This window comes from Ciconia boyciana, chromosome 3 (assembly GCF_034638445.1).
Source record: "Ciconia boyciana chromosome 3, ASM3463844v1, whole genome shotgun sequence".
Classification (NCBI taxonomy): Eukaryota; Metazoa; Chordata; class Aves; order Ciconiiformes; family Ciconiidae; genus Ciconia; species Ciconia boyciana.
Window position 1 is genome coordinate 33,649,954 of NC_132936.1, and position 21,737 is coordinate 33,671,690.

At 40.2% G+C, this 21,737-nt stretch overlaps 1 protein-coding gene across 1 annotated transcript in view; it reads right to left on the reverse strand.

Annotated features, from left to right (window-relative positions):
* Nucleotides 1-21,737, reverse strand: part of COL9A1 (collagen type IX alpha 1 chain) — a 78,112-nt gene that overhangs the window by 50,956 nt on the left and 5,419 nt on the right. Inside the window, exons 5-12 of the mRNA XM_072857828.1 lie at nt 16,323-16,719; nt 7,663-7,740; nt 6,823-6,843; nt 5,618-5,692; nt 5,017-5,052; nt 4,845-4,907; nt 2,280-2,333; nt 1,629-1,664 (exon numbers count right to left, since the gene is read on the reverse strand). Of these exons, the coding sequence (XP_072713929.1) occupies nt 1,629-1,664; nt 2,280-2,333; nt 4,845-4,907; nt 5,017-5,052; nt 5,618-5,692; nt 6,823-6,843; nt 7,663-7,740; nt 16,323-16,719 (760 nt within the window). The remainder of the gene's footprint in view (nt 1-1,628; nt 1,665-2,279; nt 2,334-4,844; nt 4,908-5,016; nt 5,053-5,617; nt 5,693-6,822; nt 6,844-7,662; nt 7,741-16,322; nt 16,720-21,737) is intronic.

A 21,737-nucleotide genomic window follows, 5' to 3' on the forward strand; every position in this document is an offset into this window, starting at 1 on the left:
GGTCACAAAAGACCTGAGTGTTTTGAGGTAAGTGCTGCTCTGAACAGAATCAGCGTTCCACCTTGACAAGTTGGTCCAGTTTGCTGCTTTCCCACAGTAACATCGCCACTTTTAAGTTGAGATTAACCCTCTTTATGTATATTTTATATACCCACTTTTTCTGAAGGCTGCTAAAATTATTTGTTCTCACATTAGTCTGTTAATGGTGAGGTAAAATCATGTATATTTTTCCTCAAGTCAGTTTTTATTTCAGTTGACAGGCTAAAATACTGCAATATTTTAACCTAGTATTTCAGTAATTCAGTTTTAATTCACCATTTTTTCCTCTCCCATAGTAGTTCTTTTCATGTACACTTTTTTCTGTATCACCTGAGTAACTTATCTGACAGAGTTAAGCTATCTCTTCATTCCAGCTACACATTTTTAAATGCATTGCAAACGACCCAGAAGTTATTTCCCCATCTACTTGACAGCAAAAAATTAAAATAAACAAACAAACAAAAAAACTCAAACCCCTAACAGAAGTAAGTAGGGCTTTCAGTCTACCTAGAAGCTACCTCAGTTCTGCTATTTTCTGTGACTAAATTTAGCTCACGTATTGAATCTACAGATTGACTAGCCATTATAAAAGTATTACCTATTTTCCAGATTTTCAGGTAAGAAACAGCATCCATGAAAATTAAACACAAATGTCCACATAGAATGATTCAACTTAAGTTTGAACATGTCTACAATGTAACATCTTCAAGAATAACAACATAATTTCCTCTCTGGCCAAATATCAAAATTATTGTTTAATATAAATTTAATGAAAGTTACTGGGACAGGGTCAAAAATACAAAGATACAGTCAAATACAGAATTTCACAGTAAGGCGTGCTATATCAGAATACAATGCCTCTTCTATTTAATTCCAATAATTTCTCCAAAATTAATCTAATTTTTAATTAAATTTTAATTATGTGCAGCCCTATTATAATTTCCTGCCAGTCATCTTGTTCCATTATTCATCTTCCTTGAAGTTCTTCCTGGTTTCCTATATAATCTAAGTTTCTACATGCCAACCATCATTTACTTCTTCAACCTCATAAAATTCCTAAAATTCACAATTATTTCCAGCCCCCAAGATGGATGTTAAATCCATCTGCATGCCGACTGGAACAGTACTCTTCGCATGTCCTTTCTCATATTTTGTCTTGTTTTTATATGGAACAGCACAGGAAGTCCCATACAGCATTTACACTTCAGTGATCTCATTTAAACACACGGCAAGGAGCTGAAACAGGAGTAACTGTAGACTAATTTCTGCAAATAAAACATAGGCTCTCCTGTCTCTAGAGCATTTTCACAAAGGGATGGAAAACAACAGCATGCTTCCAAAACTGTGTGACCACATCACACACGCTCCTTTCTTTTCTACAGCATACAAACCAACATGTCCTTTTAGTGATATCTGCACACTTTGATGTAAAGACAAAAAGGTTCCTTAATGTACTACTTTAATATCTTATGACTTTGAAACCTCAAAAATAGTTTCTGGCTTTTATTCACTACATTTAATGTTAAGAATCCTTCATATTGACACTTAAGATCTAAAACACCTCTTCATATACTAAATGTAGTACTTACCGGAAGTCCACGAGCACCTGGCAGTCCTGGCTCACCCTTTAAAAGATAAAAATTGAGTTTTTCAAGAGGCATTAGCATAAGGTTTCGTAAACAACATACAGGAAGATGCTCTCACCTTTTGGAGGGTATCATTTAGTGGACATATTCTGCAAGTATTATTCACCTCATTAACGCTATGCGGGTTTCAGTGAGACTTGATAGAAAGGAAAGACTTTCTCAATATTAAAAAGATACAGCCTCAGGCCTTTCCCCCCCCCTCCAAAAAAAAAAGTATTCAAACATGCTGGTTACTCTGACTTCTGATGTATATTTGATTTGTCTGATTGCTGATGAAGTCAGGTTTCACTGTTCTGGTTCCCAGTGCATATTACAATGACATAGTTACAGTACAACAAGATGGAAAGAGCCTCACCATTACTGAAGATGCTCAACTTTAATGTCATCAATGTAATGCCACCATTCCTTACTGCTGGCTGGGGGAATGGAAGTTGCTTTGTACTGTGTGAAAAGGGCCCAATGGGTCTGTACTCTATAGATGTTTTAATATTGTAAGAAAGGCTGCAGCATCTCATTAGTTGCATAGAGACAAACAAAAATCCTGCTTAAAGAAAAAAACAACAAACATAATTTCGTGCATAATTTTGTTCTTACCTTCTGTCCTTTTGGTCCTGTGGCTCCACGTGAGCCATCAGGTCCTGTGAATCCCTTTGGAAGCAATGTATACAAGGTTAATGCAAAGGTTACGTGGTTTTTTTAATCACAACAGAAAACATTCTAAAAAATGGAATAATTAAGCTATTAAATGAGATGAGTAACTGCAGGAGACTTACAATTCAAATGCCTATTTACATGTACAGATAGAACTGTTCAAGTTCAAAGTACTAGCTTCTGGTGACAAACATCAGTGCCTGTGATATGTATCCTTCAAAAATTATTCAGTTAAATCACAGTTAAACTAAATACGTGATCTCAAATGATCTTGTTGCCTCTCAATGGGAGATTGATGAATTTAGTTCATGGCTCAGGTTAAAAAAAAAACAACTGTCAGTGTTTTCCATTTCAAATAAATCATTCATTGACCAAAAAAAAAAAAAAGTCAACAAAGCTGCCAGGCTGGATTTGAGGTTAGTCTTTGAACCACATTTGTCTATCTGACTAAAATTAAAAAGCAATCATATTATCAGTACAAATTCATTTGGAGTTGTTTTCTTTTGTTTCTAAAATTTTAACCAGCTTATATGGCTTAGAAATTTCCAGATATCCATAAGAAAAGCCTTGCTTTTACATTTGTCCAATAGTTCTTTGGTACACTTCCAGCAATTCAGTGTTCACCCAAAGGGATGTTTTCTCTGATAATTTGCTTTCAAAAGCTTACATGATCATTACAGGCAATTACTGTACAGTATCTTTACTCAGCCTATTAAACCTGACACTGAAATAGTTTGTGAAAGAAAAACGAGATTTAATAAGTCAGAACTGCCTCACCAATTAAACATGGAAGAAGGTATTATAAATCTAAAACCCCAATTAAAAGTTGAATGCACCGTGGGAGTACAATAAGGTCCCATGTTTTGCCTTCAAGTGAAAATAAAAAAAGGTTCACCATTTCAGAACACTGTATTCTAGTATTACAGTTTCACTCATCCACTAATATAAGGGAACATGCAAGTGCAAACAAATATCAAAAGCTGAGCTGAGTTTAAAACGTTCTGTTTCACCCAACTGTGTTACCATGAATTCTGGCGAGGAAAATAAAACTATGCCTTAAGTGAAAATTATAAGAGGCAATGATTTTTAAAGATCTGCTTATGGGTTTTTGACATGTACAAATGGGTTGTGGTCCTGTATTGTTTTCAGGAAAAAATGAAGTGGTATGAGATACCACGCATGGCAAGCCCATTTTGTCTTACAGGTGTGAAATTTGAACAATTGAACTAAAGACTGTTTCAGCTCCATGTCCACTAGATCTCTTTTCAAAAGTGAATTAAAAATTATCCTCTAACACTATTGCAGTCTTCAAAAAATATTAGGCTTTTTCATTTATATAATTTGCAATATTCTCTAATACACTAGTTTGTTGTATATAATCTTTTTTGTGTGTGTTTTAAATTATAAAAGTATTCTACCACTTAGGTAAATTAAACATAAGCTTGCCTGCCTCCTGGCGTAAGATCCAAGTACTAATGTAACAATCTTGCTTCGTAGCAAGAAATGCTTTCAAACACTGCTCTCGAGAGAAGTGTGAAGTTTCCCAAAAATGTATGAAGGTGTTTTTATTGCCACTAACTTATTCGAGAGATACAACCTAACAGGCCATCAACACTAGATGATGTTGAAAGTTTAATATTCTGTATTATTTTCCACAGAGAAAGGAAGATACATTAGCAGGTACGGGCTCTGCAGTGGCTGAAGTCTGGGAGGTTTTTATTTGGAATAACAACTACATGGAAATCGCAGTTTTTCCTCAGAAACTGAGTTAAAATTCATTCTTAAGCTTCAATTTAGTAAAAAGACAACTGTTCACTGTAACATCAGGCCTACAGGGACTGAGAAGGAGAAAGGAGAGGGAAGGAGAGCCTAACGAGACCCGAAATTACTACACACCACCCCTCCACACACCCCCTTCGGGCACCAAACACCAACGGCCCGGAAGAGGCCGGCCCGCGCCGCTGACCGTTAGGGAGCAGCGACGGGCGCCCCCCGCCGGCCGTCCCGCGCGGGGGGAGCGGGCCTCTGCCCGCTGGGGGCGGCCCGCCCGCGGTCCGGTCTGCCCGGCACCGCTGGTGCCCTGCGCTGCAGCGAACCGTCCTGCCCAGGCCTGGGCTTGGATCTTCCTCTTGCCCTTGCTGCCCTGCTCTTCGCCCCGCAGGGAGCGGGGCGCTGGCCCGAGGCTGCTTCCAGAGGATGCAGCGTGGCTTCCTCCCGCAGCAGCGCGGCCCAGCGCCCTCTGCGGAACAGGGTGGCAGCACCCAACAGCCCTGGCGCTGTTCCTCAGCTGCTGCCCCGACCGCCCTCAGCCCGGCTGTGCTCCCCCAAGAGAGCATCTTTCAGCCTGGAGAAAAGCGCTTCTCCCCCCTGCGCACCGCTGGCACTCACTGGCAGCTGTGAGCAAGCCAGAGACCTCAAAAGGAGGTCATGCTTCTACAGAAATAGACTAAACCCAAGTATTTTCTTTAAAAAAAAAGGAGGAAATTCCAGAAAATCAAGTGCACTCACATCAGCTCCTGGCTCTCCAGGCAGGCCAGGGGATCCTGGTTTGCCTGCATCCCCATCTGGACCCTTCAGGATTTAAATGGACAGTTAAGCATACTTCAGAGAGGGAAGCAGAAACAAAATTCAAAACCACTTCTCTTGCAGGAGCGAACGCAAAGTAGCTGAAATCACTTACCGGTGGACCAGGGGGGCCGTTCGGACCTCTCTCCCCCTAACCAAGATATGAAAAGGAAGGTATTAGTCAGAGCTACAGCAACTTTTTATGGTCCCTCATAAAAAACACTGATTTACAGATTATCAGGAATAATCCCAAACTGATTCTTATTGTAGGAAATTAATATTAAACCCATGTGATCTTTACTATAGACTAGCAGAAATAATCACAGAAACTTCTGACAGGAATTGGGGGAAAACACATAGTAGCTCCTATCAGGAATAACGCCACAGTACTTATCGTGCTTTAGTATGGGTGATAGTACATAATCCCTTTTGAGATTAGAATTATAAAACCCCTACACCCCATTTAAGGCAAATAATCATAGCATATGATGCTGATTACATAAAATAAATAATCCTCTATTTTCCATATCAGAGATAATCTGAAAGGCCACTTTCTCCCCTCGCCCTGGCCTGCTACAGAGTATGAGACCCATCAATTCCTATGTGGATCTCCAGCCAAATCCAAACTCCTCAGGGTCAAATGCTGACAGTGAGAACAACGCAGGTACAGCTCGAGGCATTTCCTATTTCCTAGGCACGGCATGGGAAACACTTACATCAATGCCATCAATACCGGGAACTCCTGGTGGCCCTGGTGGACCCGGGGGACCTGGCGGACCAGGGAGACCTCTCTGACAAGGAGTAAGAAATAAAAAAGGAGCAATTAGATCCTGGCAAACCTGCGAGAGCCAGTCGGGGGGGACCAGCACAGTGAGAGGTGGCTTCTATGGGTTAGTCAGGGGGTCACAGCTGTGGTGAGGAGTTGTGTCCTCTCTCCACGCAAGTCAGGACCCACAGGCCCTATATCCCATCTTAGCTGTCACTGTGATGACCAGCAACGCTCCCCTCGTGGGCAGAACAGGGATGAGGTGTTAAACCCCCCTCCCTAGGCCCAGCTGCCCTCCTGCACCCCACAATGCTGGCAAGGCGAGGGCAAGGCGGAGGGGGCTCGACTCCTTGACCAGCAGGATCTGAACACCATACGGCAATGACAGGGCGGCAGAAATAAAAAGAGTGATCTTTGCAAATCAAACACTGAAATTCACTAAGCTACTCTAATTACTCATTCAGCCAACACAAAGGAGACAGTCTTCCTAAGAGTTCGTGCTAGCGAAGAAAATTTAAAACCACCCTATCCCCACTTCACTGACAGGCTCAGCGGTTTCCCCTGGTTTCCCAGCATTACATTAGCATCTACAGAGGCGCTTTCTCAAAGCACCATGCTCCCGAGGGGGAGGCGGGAGGCGCCACCAGCCTGTGGAAACCCAGAGAAAGGCTTTTACAGGTCTCCGTACCTATAATGGAGGGCTCTGTTCTCCTCGGAGCGAGCTCCGGCCGCGGCCCCACAACGGTGCTCTGTGATCAGGAGGCTGGCCCGGGCCCTGCTGGGGCCCTGAGCCTGGCCCCTTGCTCCCCACAGCGCTGCTGCTCTGGACACCTTTCCTCCACACACCAGTCTTCCCAGTAATAATCCATCCAGCAGTAGTTGTAGATGGAGCTCTAGCCCCGCCATGTCACCAGCCGCCTGCCTGATGCCCACCAGGTAGCACCATGTAGGCATACACACATGGCACCCACCACCCTGCGGCCAACTCGCCTTTGCCAGCACCACATCAGGGTCTGCTACAGCTACTGTGGGGGAGAAAGGGTCGAAAACCCTCCAGCGGGTCAGTGCCAGGGCATGACAGAGAGTCGCCTTCAGTCTCTCTTCACCCACACCCTTTCCCTGAGCACGGAGCACCGTCCCTTCCCTCACGCTTACCTCGATTACCGTCTGGCTTATCTGCGAGGGAGAAAAACAGAGTCAAAGTCAGAATAAACTTACTTGAGCCAGGCAGAGGCAAACAACCTGCAGGAAAAGCCCCAGAGGCAGGAGGCCCCGCAGAGCCCGGGCCATGGCAATGGAGGGAGCGGCCTGCGGCTCCTGGGGCAGGCAGCCTAAAGGTGAGCCCCGCTGCAGCCCCTCACGGCTGCTTGCTAACGCCTTGGGGAGGGTCTCGGGGATTGGAGGAAAGCCGAAGGCTGGGAAGGGGAGGACTGAATGCCAGCAGCGCCTTAACCCTTTGCCCTGCCGCTGTTGCTTTGGGCACCGACCCTTGTCTTCCCTCCCTGCCCTCCCGCCAGGGGTTTCCCGCCGTCAGGCTCCCCGCTAAGGCGGCAGCTGCGGGGAGGTGGCTGCGAAAATCCCTCCCGTCTGCAAGGCACGGCTTTCAGAAGTCTCCCACCCAAGCAGCGGGTGAGGGGGGAATAAAGTCACGGAAGGGTTAAAATGAGGCTGCTGCTGCTGCCCTGGGGGGCTGGATTTCTAAAGGCACCAAATTCCAGGCAGATATGGTAAAAACAGGCATCTCGGGCCAGAAAGGAGGAGAAAAAAATGAGGCTCCTGTGGGCTGCCGCCGGCCGGCAGCAGGCAGGGACTCGGTGGCAGCCTGGCGGCGGGCAGGGCGGCGGGCAGGGCAGGGCAGGGCAGCGGGCAGGGCAGCGGGCAGGGCAGGGCAGCGGCGGGCAGGGCAGGGCAGCGGGCAGGGCAGGGCAGGGCAGGGCAGCGGCGGGCAGGGCAGGGCAGCGGGCAGGGCAGGGCAGGGCAGGGCAGGGCGCTCACCCGGGCCGGCAGCTCGCCGCAGCCTTCGCGCTGGGGTCGCAGGGGGTCGCAGTGAATCACCATCCACTGGATTTCGAACTGGCAAAGGAAATAAAGATCACGTTAAGCCGGGTCAGGGGGTCACACTGGCCGAGGGTGTAATAGGAGGAACACCGGTCAGCTAACGGCATGTTTCACAAGGTAGGTATTTAATGAAAATAGCTATGGGTGTATCGGATGCCGCAGTTCAGCGCTGCACACGGGCAGGGTCTGCCCCGGCCCCTGGAGCTCAGCCCAGAGCTGAGCCCCACACTGCGCTCCCCCCCCCCTAACTCTGGAGGTCTTTTAAAGAGAGGGCATTAACCTGCCGAGGGATTTAAATAGAAGGTGAGATTCATCATGTGTCCTTTTTTTCATATGTTCTTTGTAAGCACAAGCATTTTTCCTCGTGCTATGTGGTGGTTTTATTAGACACACAAAAAGATTTTCTCGAGGCGGGTAGTTGTCCCCGTGAAGAATGGTAGGTCTGAGGACAGAAATGTTGTCTGAGAAGTTCAGAAAGCAGGTGTATATGCACACTGGCAACAGTTTGCAACTGGGTAACATACATCTGTGAAATTTCGCATCTTCTTTGAATGTTTGTATTTGGCACTGGAAAATTACACAGGATTAAGGCAAACTTCTCACAAGCTGCAACCGAGACTCGCTTGATGTGCTATATAGATTAAAAAACATACCCTCTGCTGAAAGTTACTGAATAGCTCAAACATACAGCTTCAGAGGTACATCCATTGATATATAATGGATCACGTGGAATTTTAAGTACCAGAAGCTTATTAAATTGTGCATATTTATTGTGTCTAGGTTTTAAAGTCTTGGGTTGTTTTCCCTTCCCATCACAGATAGTATCAGCTTGGCTTATGAACCACTAATGAGTGGTTTATCTGGAGATTTCTCAGTTTGATGATAAAATTCAGAGGCTCCTATTCCTTTCTTTTCATTAGGATGGCTGAGGAGTTGGGCGGAAAGAAAGTTTTGGGGTTTTTTTCTTGTTACTACACAGAGCCCTGGTATGGAAAAGACTCTGATTTGGTTTTTCTGAGAAGCTGAAAATAGAAGTGAATGTCCGGGGGCTTCCACTTCTTATTTCTTTGCTTCTCTGAGTCTTTCTTCTTATTCTGTTGAGCTAAAGTACCTCCCCACCATCCCTCCCACAACATGTCTCGGTGCTTCCTGGCTGCCTTCTGTGCTCCCTCTGGGATATCTCATTGCTCTCTTCAGTCCCAACCCGTAACTGATGCAGAAGGCAGATTGTCATTCTGAGACGCTTTCCTCTCCTGCCACCATCCTTACATTGACTTAGTTGCATACTGACTGCTAGAGCTAATAATGCTTTAATAAATGCTTTGAGTCTCAAGTTCTTTAAGATCTCTGCAAGACACCCACATATCCACAAGTTGCTTTTTTTTTTTGCTTTCACCTTCACCACTTCAGTGCTGACACTCCTGAAATCCTCGCTATCACATCTCTACTGTTCTGTTTACTTTGCAGTCATCACAGTTTCCAGAGTGCCGAGACTAGAGCACAAGAGGCAGTACCCTCGTTTCTTTTACCTGTTATCTGACACTACTATCTGTGAGTCAATTCTCTACTTCCTTTATCCAATTCTAATTTTAAAACCTTTCCTAGTCCTTAATAATAGACAACTGAATGTCATAATATACATATAAAAGAACTGAATGTATACTATAATTTAATACTACAAGGCAGCAATACAATAATAAAAATAAGAGGGTATCTGGAATCTGAAGATGAGGATTTATAAAAAAGCATAAAAATGGGATCAAATGATACCTTTATTTCATACCATACAACTAGATTTTGAGTCCTCAGTCTCTAAAGAAAGCTCACTTGCAGAGGGAAAGAGGTCCATAACTGGCTCTAAAGCAGTTTATAATCTATTTCTGATTTAAATAATAATGTATTTCTGATTTAAGTTAAGGTAGACATTATTTTAAGTGACAGAATTTCTACTTTTTCAGTTGGTCTGTTTAATATTAAATTAGAATTATATTAAATAATATTAAAATTGAAAAGTCATCCATTCAGTAGTTAGGAAATACCATAATTAAGGTTTCCTGTACAAATATAATCTGTATGTAACCTGAAATTGTGTGATTTCACACTTCTTTCCTTAGAACGCTTCCCTCATTCGCAAGACAAAGTGAACAAGGCTGTGGAAATGGTTCCCATAGTGCAGAAACTGTAAGTTTGGAAGTAAATGGGGCGAAAGGTGGTAAAAAAAAAAGGATGGCTTTGTGGAAAAGGCAAACAAATGCCACTGAATAAGCCTGCTTTCGCTTCATAATTTTTATATAGTGCTGACAAAGTATTTAAATCAAAATAGCCACATTACAGAGCTTCTGCATGGGGCAGGAGGAGGGAATTGGATGCCTGAAATGAAGTATCTGGGTACAGGTTATGCAAAAAGGCTGATCAGTAACAACTGTAACTGAAATCAATAGTCTTGAGCTATGCTTTCAACTTATAACATGGTACAAAAACTGTGAACACTGAAAAAATTACTTTTAAGACATACCATCAGCAGCCAATATCTGCATCAGCACATTCTAGTTTTTTAATGTAGATAATCATTGCCTCTTCTGTGTCTTTTTTTGGGGGTGTGTGTATGTGTCTGGTTTTTGGCTTCTGTAGTAAGGTGAGAAAGATTTGAGATGATAAAATGCTAATTAGTGGGTGGTATTAGACTTTGATGCATGACTGTCCAAGTGCCAATATCTGTGTCTTACGAGAATACTACTAGCAAATGCATACACATTCTTAAAGTTTGAACCCATTTTTTTGACTTTGAACATAATCAATATTAAAATAGAGATAAATTTATTAATGAGATTATAAGATGTGATTGCTTGCTGCAGTGGGAACTTGACTCACTGAGCCAGGAAATACTTTTAGTGTCTCATGTGTTTTCTTCCAATGCTCTTGAATGGCCAAAGAGAAAACAAATCACTTTGTTTTGTTTAAGATGGGATTTCAGTAGTGAGCATTAAGTAAGGCCTGGTACTCTCATGAGTTTAAGACACACACAAAAAACGTCTGAATAAATGAGGCAGGTATCCTATGCAGAAAAAATACCTAGCATTATTTACAAAACACTGTACCATAATGTGAATGTAACAGGAGTTGAAGTATTTTGAACATGCAGCTTTAATTTGACATTTCTTAGACCACAGTTGCTTAGTCAGGCAGCATTATTTTTTTTTAAATAAACTGTGGATGCTCTGTAAATTTTTTGCTTAGAGCTTTTGTTACTGTTTTGAGGCTATATAAAGCAAAAATTGAGATGAAACCTGTTTGACTTTTTTAAAATGAAAAATAAACCTCTTTTGTTGGCAAGGTAGTAAAAGCTGTGACTGGCCTCCCATTGATTTAGGAGAGGTGAGAGAAGGGCAAATATGTCCTAGCCTTGCTGTCAAGGTACCTTTTCCCTTGCCAGTATTTCACAATGATCTTGTTGATTATATTAAGCTGATTTAAAGGATGCCACTATTTTGAAGATGTCTCATGTAGATGTTCTGTCAATGTCAATACAAAGTGTTATTAAGGATGAAGTACAGGCACAAAGATCTCAGAAATGAACCTCAGATAAATCATTGGTAATCATAAAGCAAAGTTATTAACATGCAATCCTTTAAGACCCATAGGTCAATATTTCTGACATCCATTTTCCAAGATTCCTACAGGATTTCCATTTCCTCTTAATTTCTTAGTCAGCACAGATATAATTGTATTAGTTATGTCTGTCTGTTCACTGTTTTGTCCTCTTAAATTCTTCGGAAATGCCTGCAAATGCCCACAGCTTTGCACATCTTAGTATCAGCTATGCAATTCAGTTGTCTTATTAGTGCTTTAGATGAGAGAGATGAAGGTTAATAAGATGTAAATGAGACCTAAATACCTAGGGTAGTATTTTCAGTATAGCATCAGTCACAGGGAAGCATTTAGCAGTACTGTAGGCTTTAAGGAAAATGGTGACACTCAGAGCACGTTTGGAGGTCCCTTCTGGGAGAACTGGCTCCCTGTGCCCCACTGGGCTACTGCTGCCTCGGGGATGATTCAGGGGAAGACATCCCTTCAGGGGAAGTACAACTCAGCTAAGCAATTTTCAGGTGAAGGTTTTCTACAATTTTTCGTCGATGATATCTATGTTTGTTCTAAGGGAAGTCTGCTATCAACTCTTTGTACGTTTGTTAAGTGACCAAGAATAAGCTACGCATATTTAAACATATCTCGTTCTAGCGCTATTTTAAACATGTTTTATCCATTTTCTTACATATCTGTAGTGGGGTTTTAGAGCTTCACTTTCCTTGCATCTTTTTTAAAGTCTTAGAACAGTACAGCAAATTCTGGTGTTATTTGACCTTCCATAGCAAGGGTTCAGCCTTCTGAATGTGAGATTTCACAGGGTGAAAAAAACCTGAGATGTGATTTTTTACAATTCACACACACAATCTGTTCTATGGTGTAAATTAATCCCTGTTCAGCAAATATTGATAAGCAGCTTCCTCTTAGACGTTACAAGTCATGCAGCTGCCCTGAACTAGTTACAGCATTAAATGTCAATTAAGTAATGACCAAGGATCACTTCTAGCAAAGTGTTTAGTGTCTGTTATGAGAAAATCAGGGTAATGCCTCTGAAATCGCAGAAACTAAAGCAATTTATAGCATCTCACAGCAGTTAATCTTTGAGCAGTAAGAAATGAATTCCCTTACCTTTCTATAACAAATATGTGATTTAGAGAGTAAGTTCCTTTTCAGTTTTGAAATTATGATATATCTTGTATTGCTTAGAGTTTATAGTGGATTATTTGAATTACTTTTAGATAAAAAGAACTATTTTCTTTTTTATCTAAAAAAAGATAAAATGCAGCTGTAAACCTGTATAAAAATTTGCCCTCCATAAAACATTCCAGAAATCCTGGAATAAATCTTTGTAAAGACTCAAAGGCAAGCCGTAGTTTCTAATGGAACTCTATCTATTGCTCTCCTAGGCAATCATAGTAACAACAAGCAATAAAGAATCTCTTTTAAAATGACATGTATTACAGTGCACCTATAAGAATTTGACCTAGTCTGCAAGATAAATAGAGCACTCACAGAATACTGCAAAAAAGAAGAATAGGAAACACATAATTTATGTCCTTTAAAAATTATACCACTGGAAGTAATATACTTTAACAATGCCTGGAAATAAATTAGAAATTGTGCCTGGGACATATTAAATAACCAAGACTGGTGAGATGCTTAAACTGAGTATAGTCAAGCAAGTTAAAGGATAAGCCTAGAATATCCCCAAACATGGATTTATTTACTCGATTTAAAGAGAAACTAAATTCACAGGCTAAAACAGAAACTTGTGCAATATAAACAGCCATTTTAAAATTTCTAGTCCATCAGATTGTGTAATTTCTTTATCATAATTTCAGAGAATATGGTCTTCTTAAATCTACATTTTTATAATACCAGGTTGGACCACTACCATTGTCAGTTTCGGCTTCATAGCACAGGCCGTGCAATTCAATCTAGTGAGTCCTATGTCAAACCCACAGTTCGGTCTTAATTAAAGTGTATTTTTACACATCCAAACTCAGTTTAAAAGTGTAATGTGATGCTTACCTTCTTCCCTCCCTGATAATTTGTTCCAATGCTTCATTATTCTTTTTGTCAAAAAATGTGCATCATATTCCTGTTTTAAGGCCTACCTTATGCAAAGATTTGATTTTTTTATAAAATATACTAAATATGACTGAATCTTCCCAGAAAAATGCTAAAGGTGTAAACAAATATTTTGCACGATAAGTAGTGAATTGTAAAAATTACTTAATTCCATTTTGTCTTTTCATCCTTGAAGAAGGGTATCCTATACTTAATGTAGCTTCACACTAGTGCCTAATGATGTACGTGCTTAAATATAGATGAGGCAGAACTTAATGCTAGACACCACCAGATGCCTGAAGAGCCTAGGGTAATCAGTGTTCCTCAGTTGTATACCTTGCTGAAAAGAGCTAGTCTCTGCAAAACACAGGCTGGAGAGGAAGGGGGATAACATTCCAAATTTCCTCTGCTGCTTTTCCTGATTTCTTTAGTCCTAGTCAAAGGTCAGCCAGAGCAGCAACAGAGGAGGGGGAGAAGTCCGAGTTCTTGCCAAGGTGACCTTACTACCACATCTCTCTCCTCGTTTGTGGGCTGCCATTTCTAATCATTACTTCAACAGGCAACAGGAACCCTCCTCATTTTTAAAGGAATGACTCTGTGTCTAACTTGAGGGCACAGTTTACTGTAGCACTGTATACCAGGTGTTGTAATACTATTACATTAATGCCTATAGCTCTCTGTGCATTTAATCTAAATATCTTTCCAAAAAGGAATACAATATCGGGGTAGAAATTTTTTCATCCTAGTAACATGCATAGAATATGTAATGTTTTCATCATCCCATCCATCCATTCATGCATCCACCAGTATCCCTCAGACCAGTTAGCAAAGCTAAGATACATATGCAGCTAATTGCTCCATTATCAGCTCCAGCTGATTACATTTGAATGACATTTTCAAAGACTAACTTTTGTTTTCAACAGAATTAATATAACTTTTCAGCTATTGATATTTTCTAATCCACATCTATAGCAACATACTAGATAGCCACTTTTCAGACACCTGGGGCAGCTTTCTGTCATAATTTTTCAAGTAAAACTGATTTCTGTACAGCGCAATATAGTAAACTGTAGATACAGAGGTGATGAAGCATGAGATGCTTCTTTTGTTGCAACGTTTCCCCTTTCAGGTTTATACAATGCTGGTTATCTTGTGGCCACAGTTTTTGCAAACAACATGAAATATAGTTAAAAGATTGTATCTCACTTCACTCTTTTTATTTCAAAGTTGATGCAAAACTTCAGTGTAAGGGTGTAGAAAAAGGTTACAATATATTAAGTACCTGATTCTCTTTTGCTATTCAACTCATTTTGAAATGAGTACTCTCTCTATATATATACTTATACGTATATTTGGGTATCTTACCATTCATATGTTCCTAACACACTTAAAGAGGATCATTGGAAAAGAACCAGGATAATATATGGAACTTTGCAATGTTTTCTGCAACTTTTTCAATTGTGTTTTGAAACTATTTCCTTTTAATCTACACAGTGAATTCAGAAATAGCCTTCCCAAAGTCTTAAAAGTCATTTAGTGCCACCGTGGGACAAAATTGTTACATTATTCAGCATAAAGTGCAGTATAACTCATTAGCTGAAAAAACACTAGCTGAGAAAACACTTCCATGGGTGTCTGAAAGGCAAAATGCAGATGTGACAGCTACAAATTTTCTTCTGTCAGAAATTACAGGTATGTCACTTTGTATGTGTTTTATATTAACCGCTCATCTCAGAATCTAAATCAGATAATCAAATAATAAAATTCCTGAGGTTTTTCATAGTCAGTTTTCTTTGTTGAAGGGCACAAAAGCATTCAATCTATATCATATGTCACTCCCAGTGTTATTTTCTCCATCAAAACAACTCTCCTTGCAATGTAGTAGCATGAAGAGGATGTTTTCAGCATTAAATCCACTAACAGGATATAGAATAAGCATTTCTCTGCCTACTCTGGCTACACAGAATAAAGGAGCACTCCACAGTGAGTTTGGGTGTCTACTGCAATGCACAGGGGAAGTTAAATATCTAACAAAGGGATTCACAGCAGCCATGATATGGGGGTGGGATGTCCTGGGCTAGCCAGGAGAAGGTATTATGGAGATGGGTGGGCTTTATGTCTCAGCTCTGCTGGGCCCTTCACTTGGATTGGATCTGCTCTCTGATGCTACACTTATCACTCACAGGATTCATAAACAAGAACCTTCTTTAAGAGTTCCCTGTCTACTCCAGTTCAGTCTTTTTCAAAAAACTCAAGATAATTCACGAGAAAGAGCAACTGTTAACATGATCATACCAGGTAGCACAATAATTAGAACAGTCTCCTGAGGTATAAGGTACTTATGATAATCTCTGATTCAGTGCTGAGATTTAAACGTGGGTCTCTTATTTCCTCTGTGAACATCAGAGTAAATAAAAAAGGACCTCCGCCAATCTCCCTTACAGGAGATACTCCCTTTGTATTAATGATTTAAAATATTTATTCTACCAGAGACACATTTAATTATCTCTAGCGGATCGTTGGTGCACGCATACGAGAGAAGGGTCCCAGTTCTTGCTCAATGAATGTTTTGCTTTATTTGGTGTGAGGTGCAGCCCACAAATCCATGTCTTGAGACTTCCTTCTAGATCAAGCTCCACATATGAGACAAGCAGAGGAACACCCAACTGATACATCCAGACAGAGCAGAATCCAGTGACAGAATTGTGGATGTCTGAGAAATTTCACTATTGAAACTTAGACATAACCTGGGTCATCTCTTGTCTTACACAGTATATATATGTGCAAAATTTAAAAAGCAAAGCTAGTACTTACCTGCCAAGGAGTTGTTATTTTCTGCCATTTCTGCTTCCAGAAAACATTTGAAGATGCATTCCACAAAAAAATACTAAGTGTAAAGATCCTATAAAACACTTTTTGCAGTAATAAAAGATTTTGGAACTTACCGGAACTGAAATTTCAGGATTATTTTTAAGTTTTCCAAGCACAGCAAAGCCATCAATGCTGATTTTCCCTTTTGGTTTTATGTTTAAGGATTCTATTTTAATACAGTCAATAAAAAGTGTGACACTGTTTGCTTCCACACTTATCATAAGCTTGTGCCATTGGGAGTCAAACAAGAAAGGCAAATGCAAAAATGATGCAGTTTGGAGACTTCCATCCACTCCTTTATAAGAAAACTCAACACTTTTCATTTGACCATTAAGATTCACTCCAACTTGTTCTTTTCCTGAAGAATCTTGAATCTGCCAAATAGTCCAGTATTTCTGAAGTGTGGCCCCAGTCATCCGAAAAGTAGTTAGAAAGGAATATTCATCGGGCAATCCATTGGAATATATGGCACTGTGTAGGATCAAAATACAGTACATTTGTTGTGTTCTGAAAAGCTCCACATATCACCGTAGAGTAATGAGAAACAGTTACTCAGTGAAACCATATTTCAACCATGCATTTATCAGTGCTCTTCTGCATGCAGAGTAACGAAACGGGATGTCCTTTTGAGTCATTAGTGTTGCTAATGGCAAAAGGAGCTGGTTCAGAAATGTGGGTTCTTCCAGCATCGTACAATATTTATGATAACCCTTTCTAAGTGTAATGGATGGAGCAACAACAGACTCGTACTTCACATTCAGAAAATATAACCTACAGTTATGCTATTTCATACTATTAGACTTACAAAATCAGTCAACATAGTGTGACTTTATAATTGACCAGGTACATAGTCAGTGCAGATCTGATTTGGTTTTGAAGACATAATGTCTTTTGCAGGTGCATTTCCTTGTTCAGCCTGACAATAACCATTTTGTTAATGTATTAGCTATCACTTCAGCAGAAATCATTCAACAAATCATTCACTGACAAATACACACTTAGTAAGAACCCACACTAAAAATGTATTATGGCCTCCGACACTCAACCACAAGACTACAAGTAGCAGGGAACAGATTTGCCACATATAAAATGTTTCACTCTTTTGCAACTCCTATAACATGTGAGATCTGGAAACACAAACAAGTACTGCTGCCTCTGTCACTTGCAAAACAGTAACGTCATTTTTTATCTCAAATGTGTCAGCAAATCCAGTAGAATATTTAAGAAATATGCCTTTTCATACTCTATGGATCGTAAAATTGTAGTCTCATAATCCGGTTGACATCAATACATTATTTGCCATCTATCCACATTTAAGAAGAAGTTGTATTTGAAGAAATTTCTTAAGCATAGAGACATACAGAGCTATTTTGTCACCAGCTTTCATTAGAATAACTTCTCACCAAGTAGGCATTTTGAGCAAAGATTATTTCTGAGTGGCAGATCAATCCTATCTCAGCAGCAATTTAGCCAGCATTAGTGAATCTCAGTCTTTAGGCTAAGGGGAAAAAAAACCAAAACAAAACAAAAAAATGGAATAACTTAGTTCTTATTCTGTATGCTTGATGACTACTGATTTACTAGGGGACCACTTCCAGATAAAGTCTCCACAGTTTGTAGTTTGGTGTTAAAGTGTCCAAAGCTGTAGTGCAATCATATTCCAGCAGGCGACGGCACAGCCTCAGCAAGATTTCAGTAAGGACTTGGGAAAGCCTGGCAGCAGCAGCAGCAGCAACTTCACCTTATTAATAAACTACCCAAACTGCTGGTGTTTATCCTCTTTCCCCACGAGCCTTTACATACACCTGCAAGCTGGTGTATGAGGAAGGGGAATGTTTAGCTGGAAGATTATCTCACAAAGTGTGGAGATATACAAGGGTGGGAGAGGGGGTTCCTTGCCATTATCTTTAAACGGCCTGTGGTTTGCTATGACTTGTGTCTCTGTTGACTGCAGACGCAGTAGTCTGTCCCAGCTGGCTTTGTCTGATAGGGTTTTATCTAACTTGTTGCATTCTCTTATTGTTTTGTTTCAGTTTGTATCTTGCCATCTTAAATGCAAATGTCAATGAGGACATTGTACCTTTCCTCCTGGTCTGAGCCCTTTCCAGCATATGCTACTGTCCCCTATCCTTTTCTTAGACTTCTAGCTTACACAGTATATTTATATATTCTTTCCTGCTCCGGGAACATACTCCCTCTCCCTGTCCAGACACACATTAGTCTCTTGCTAAGCTCCTGATCCAGTTCAGCACGTCTTTTATGGCCCTCAATGTCCTTCCTCCATAGTATCTCTTAAACAAGTATTTCAGTGTCTTCTGCTGCTAAAACCTTAGCTCATCTGAGTCCTTTATCCCTTCATTTGCTGAATCCCACTGTTTGTTCTTGCAGAAGAGCTGGTTTAACTACTACCCTATTGAAGGTGGTATGGTTAGGTAATTTTTTAACTAGCCTCTGTGTGACATTCCACTTTCTCTCTGTCAGGTTCAGTGACTCTAGGGGATCTGATACGCCAAGCTCTGCAGCTAATGGAGGCGTTGCTAATCCCAGATCCTCTGAGGAGAGGTTTTCATTCTTTCTCTGCACTGATAAGTTTTGCTGTCATGGCAATACTGGTTAAAATATCACATGCATTCTCACCCCACCTCAGCTGACGTAACTATACTGGAAAAAAACTTCACAAACAAACAAACAAAAAACTAGTAAGTAAACATAGTTACACTTTTTGATTAGAATATTGTTTATACCACGTTGGCAAAAGGATTCTTTGCACCATATTTAGCTGTAGCGTTAGTCCTTTACAAGCCATCATATAGGTCCTCCTTCTTTTTCAGAAATTAAAATAGAAAAGAGATATGTTAACTTTTTCAAGTGATACACACAGAAGAGAAATTGTGTAAGAGCTTCTGACATTGGTAAGAGAAAACTAAAATATAAGAAATTTATATAGAACAGTAAAGCTAAAAAGTCAGTACACAAACATGGATGAATATTTACATTTTTAAAAACTTTTAATAACCAATCAGAAGAGCTGCTGACTTTAGACTAAATACTCAGTATCAGAAATGTGACTCAACATAACTAAGCCCAGCATGACCAATCGCCAGAAAGGTACTCTGCAGGGGACTGTTACGGTGTAAGATTTATACGTATAATTCTACAAGTAAAGCAGAGACAGATTCTCATCTCAGTTACTCCAACAGTAATGAAAAGCAATTCCATTGGCTTTAGTGGTATCAGTGGATTTCAGTACATAGTTTTTCCCAAAGCCTGTAATCCTTACATAGGCAAAACCCTACTGAAGTCAGCAGCTTAAAATGCTAAATATTTGGAAACTAGGGCAAATTTATCATGATATTTAAATAAACAACTGTAGAGAAGTTATTCCTCCATCTCACTGCAAAGTGAGGAGTGCTGGATTCTGTAATCTTTTTGAACAGCTGATAACCATAGAAGCATTTAAATTATTTACATGAATTATTCTTAACATACATGTTTCCAATTCCACTAATTTATGAAAGGAAATCAAGCAATTTTACATTTAGAATCAGGCAGATGAGCAAAGGAAGAATTAATATTGCAAAATTATTTCAAGCACACAGGCCAAATTCAGTCCTGATCCATTTCCTACCCACTTAAAATTGCCAGGGATATAAGCCATCAGATAATTTTTTTATTCATTTTCGTATCTTAAGTTTGTAAGATAGCAGTCTAGTCCTGCTTTCCTTGTGTACTCAGACTATTATTAATTGCTTTATGTGTGAAATGAGTGCAAGATCAGGTCAATATTTTATCAGATATTTGGGTCCTTGCTTAATTTTTTTTTAATACAGTTGCGGGGGAAGGGGTTGAAACATTGTAATTCATCTAAGGGAACTTCTGAAATGCTACTGTTTTCTTTTAATCTTTTTCATAAATACCTAAGAGTTTTATTAATCCTGTAGCTTAAGTGCTTACCAGGAAGATTTCTTTAAGATTTCAAGGCTAAGTCCTGCCGAAGCATGAATATAACCAAGAGAAGTAATCTGGCTGATTGGTGGAAGCCCTGAATAGTCCCACTGACTTCAGGATTCATCAAGAGCAGCAAGTATTTTAAAAGGTTAACTACGTATTGGTTTGAATACTACAAAATAACTGCTTCTTTTATTAAACCTGTTTCTTTAAGAGTTAATTTCTTAGGTGAGCTCCATTGCCCACTGAGATAATTTACTCCTTGCTAAATGAAGATTTTAGAAATGTTAGTATAATCCACTAGAGATGGCTGTAGAAATTCCTCTGGCCAACCTCATGATAATGCAGTATCATGTACCCAGGGGTGGGGGTTCCTTTGCTCAAGCTGGAGACACTTGTGTCTGCACCTCCTGAAGCCTCCTAGAATCACAGCTGACCTGGCAGGCACTATCTGGCAGCCATCAAATAAGCAATAACAGTAAAATCTTGCTAAGCGTTTTTAAAAGCAACTGTCCTAAGTCATTAGCCAGAAGTCATTTGCTAGGACTCATTACCCTCAGTTGGTCTCTATTCTTCAGAAACATCCAGTTCTGAGCTAATTATTTCTCTTGTGAGCTAATTAGCTGCTTAGCTGCATTTTGTCTTTTCCCATTACAGTGTCATCATCAATATCAATGGAGCAGTACTATGTAAGATACCTTACTTGTAATGCAAAAAGAAAAGCACCTGAAGAACTTTGGTTGTAAAATGCCAGACCTTCAGGCATAAGCATTTGAGGAGCATTACTTCACAGAGAAGCATTATTCCCAAAGGAAAAATCAGGAAATCAGCCTATGGATATTCTCTGGATGTTCCAAGCTTACTGATAAAGCTTCATAAGCTTCCAATTTTCATTTTATAATTTCTCATCATACTGTGTTTGTCATGTCATCTGCTAAAGTGGTCCACAGTACACCACTACCCCAAACATAAACATGTTCAAAAAGCAGCTTACATTTTTACATTGCCCTGCTTTCTACTGAGATGAGGATGCAGGCAAAGAGGTAACATTTCTAGAAGGCTACCTTCATGCTACAAAATTCAATATGCCCACGACTGTTCTCTAATACTAAGTTCAGCTGGCATGAAAAAGTTTAAACCTGTTTACTTCCAAAATGTGATGACTATATGCAAGCTGCTTATTGGGAATTGTCCATGGCCTATGCAGCTGCCAAGCTGTGCCCAGGAATTGTTTAAAGAGTGCTAGTCTGGACCCAAACCATGCCAAGGTCTTGTATAATATTTTAACAGTATAGATGATCAAGTGTGAATGCCTTGGAATGTTCCCTGGCATTAATTTATCCATGTGGACACAGGGGCCTTGTGATGTGACAGCTGCATTTATGAAGTCAAAGGATTAAGATTTCATCCAGTGCATAAAGATAGCTAGCCCTTTTCCCCCACGTGTAAACATACCATGAACATATTCCTTTGTGCTAATATTTTTTTTTTAAGCTTGCAATGAAAAATCAACACGATTATTATCCAAATTGCCAGTATTA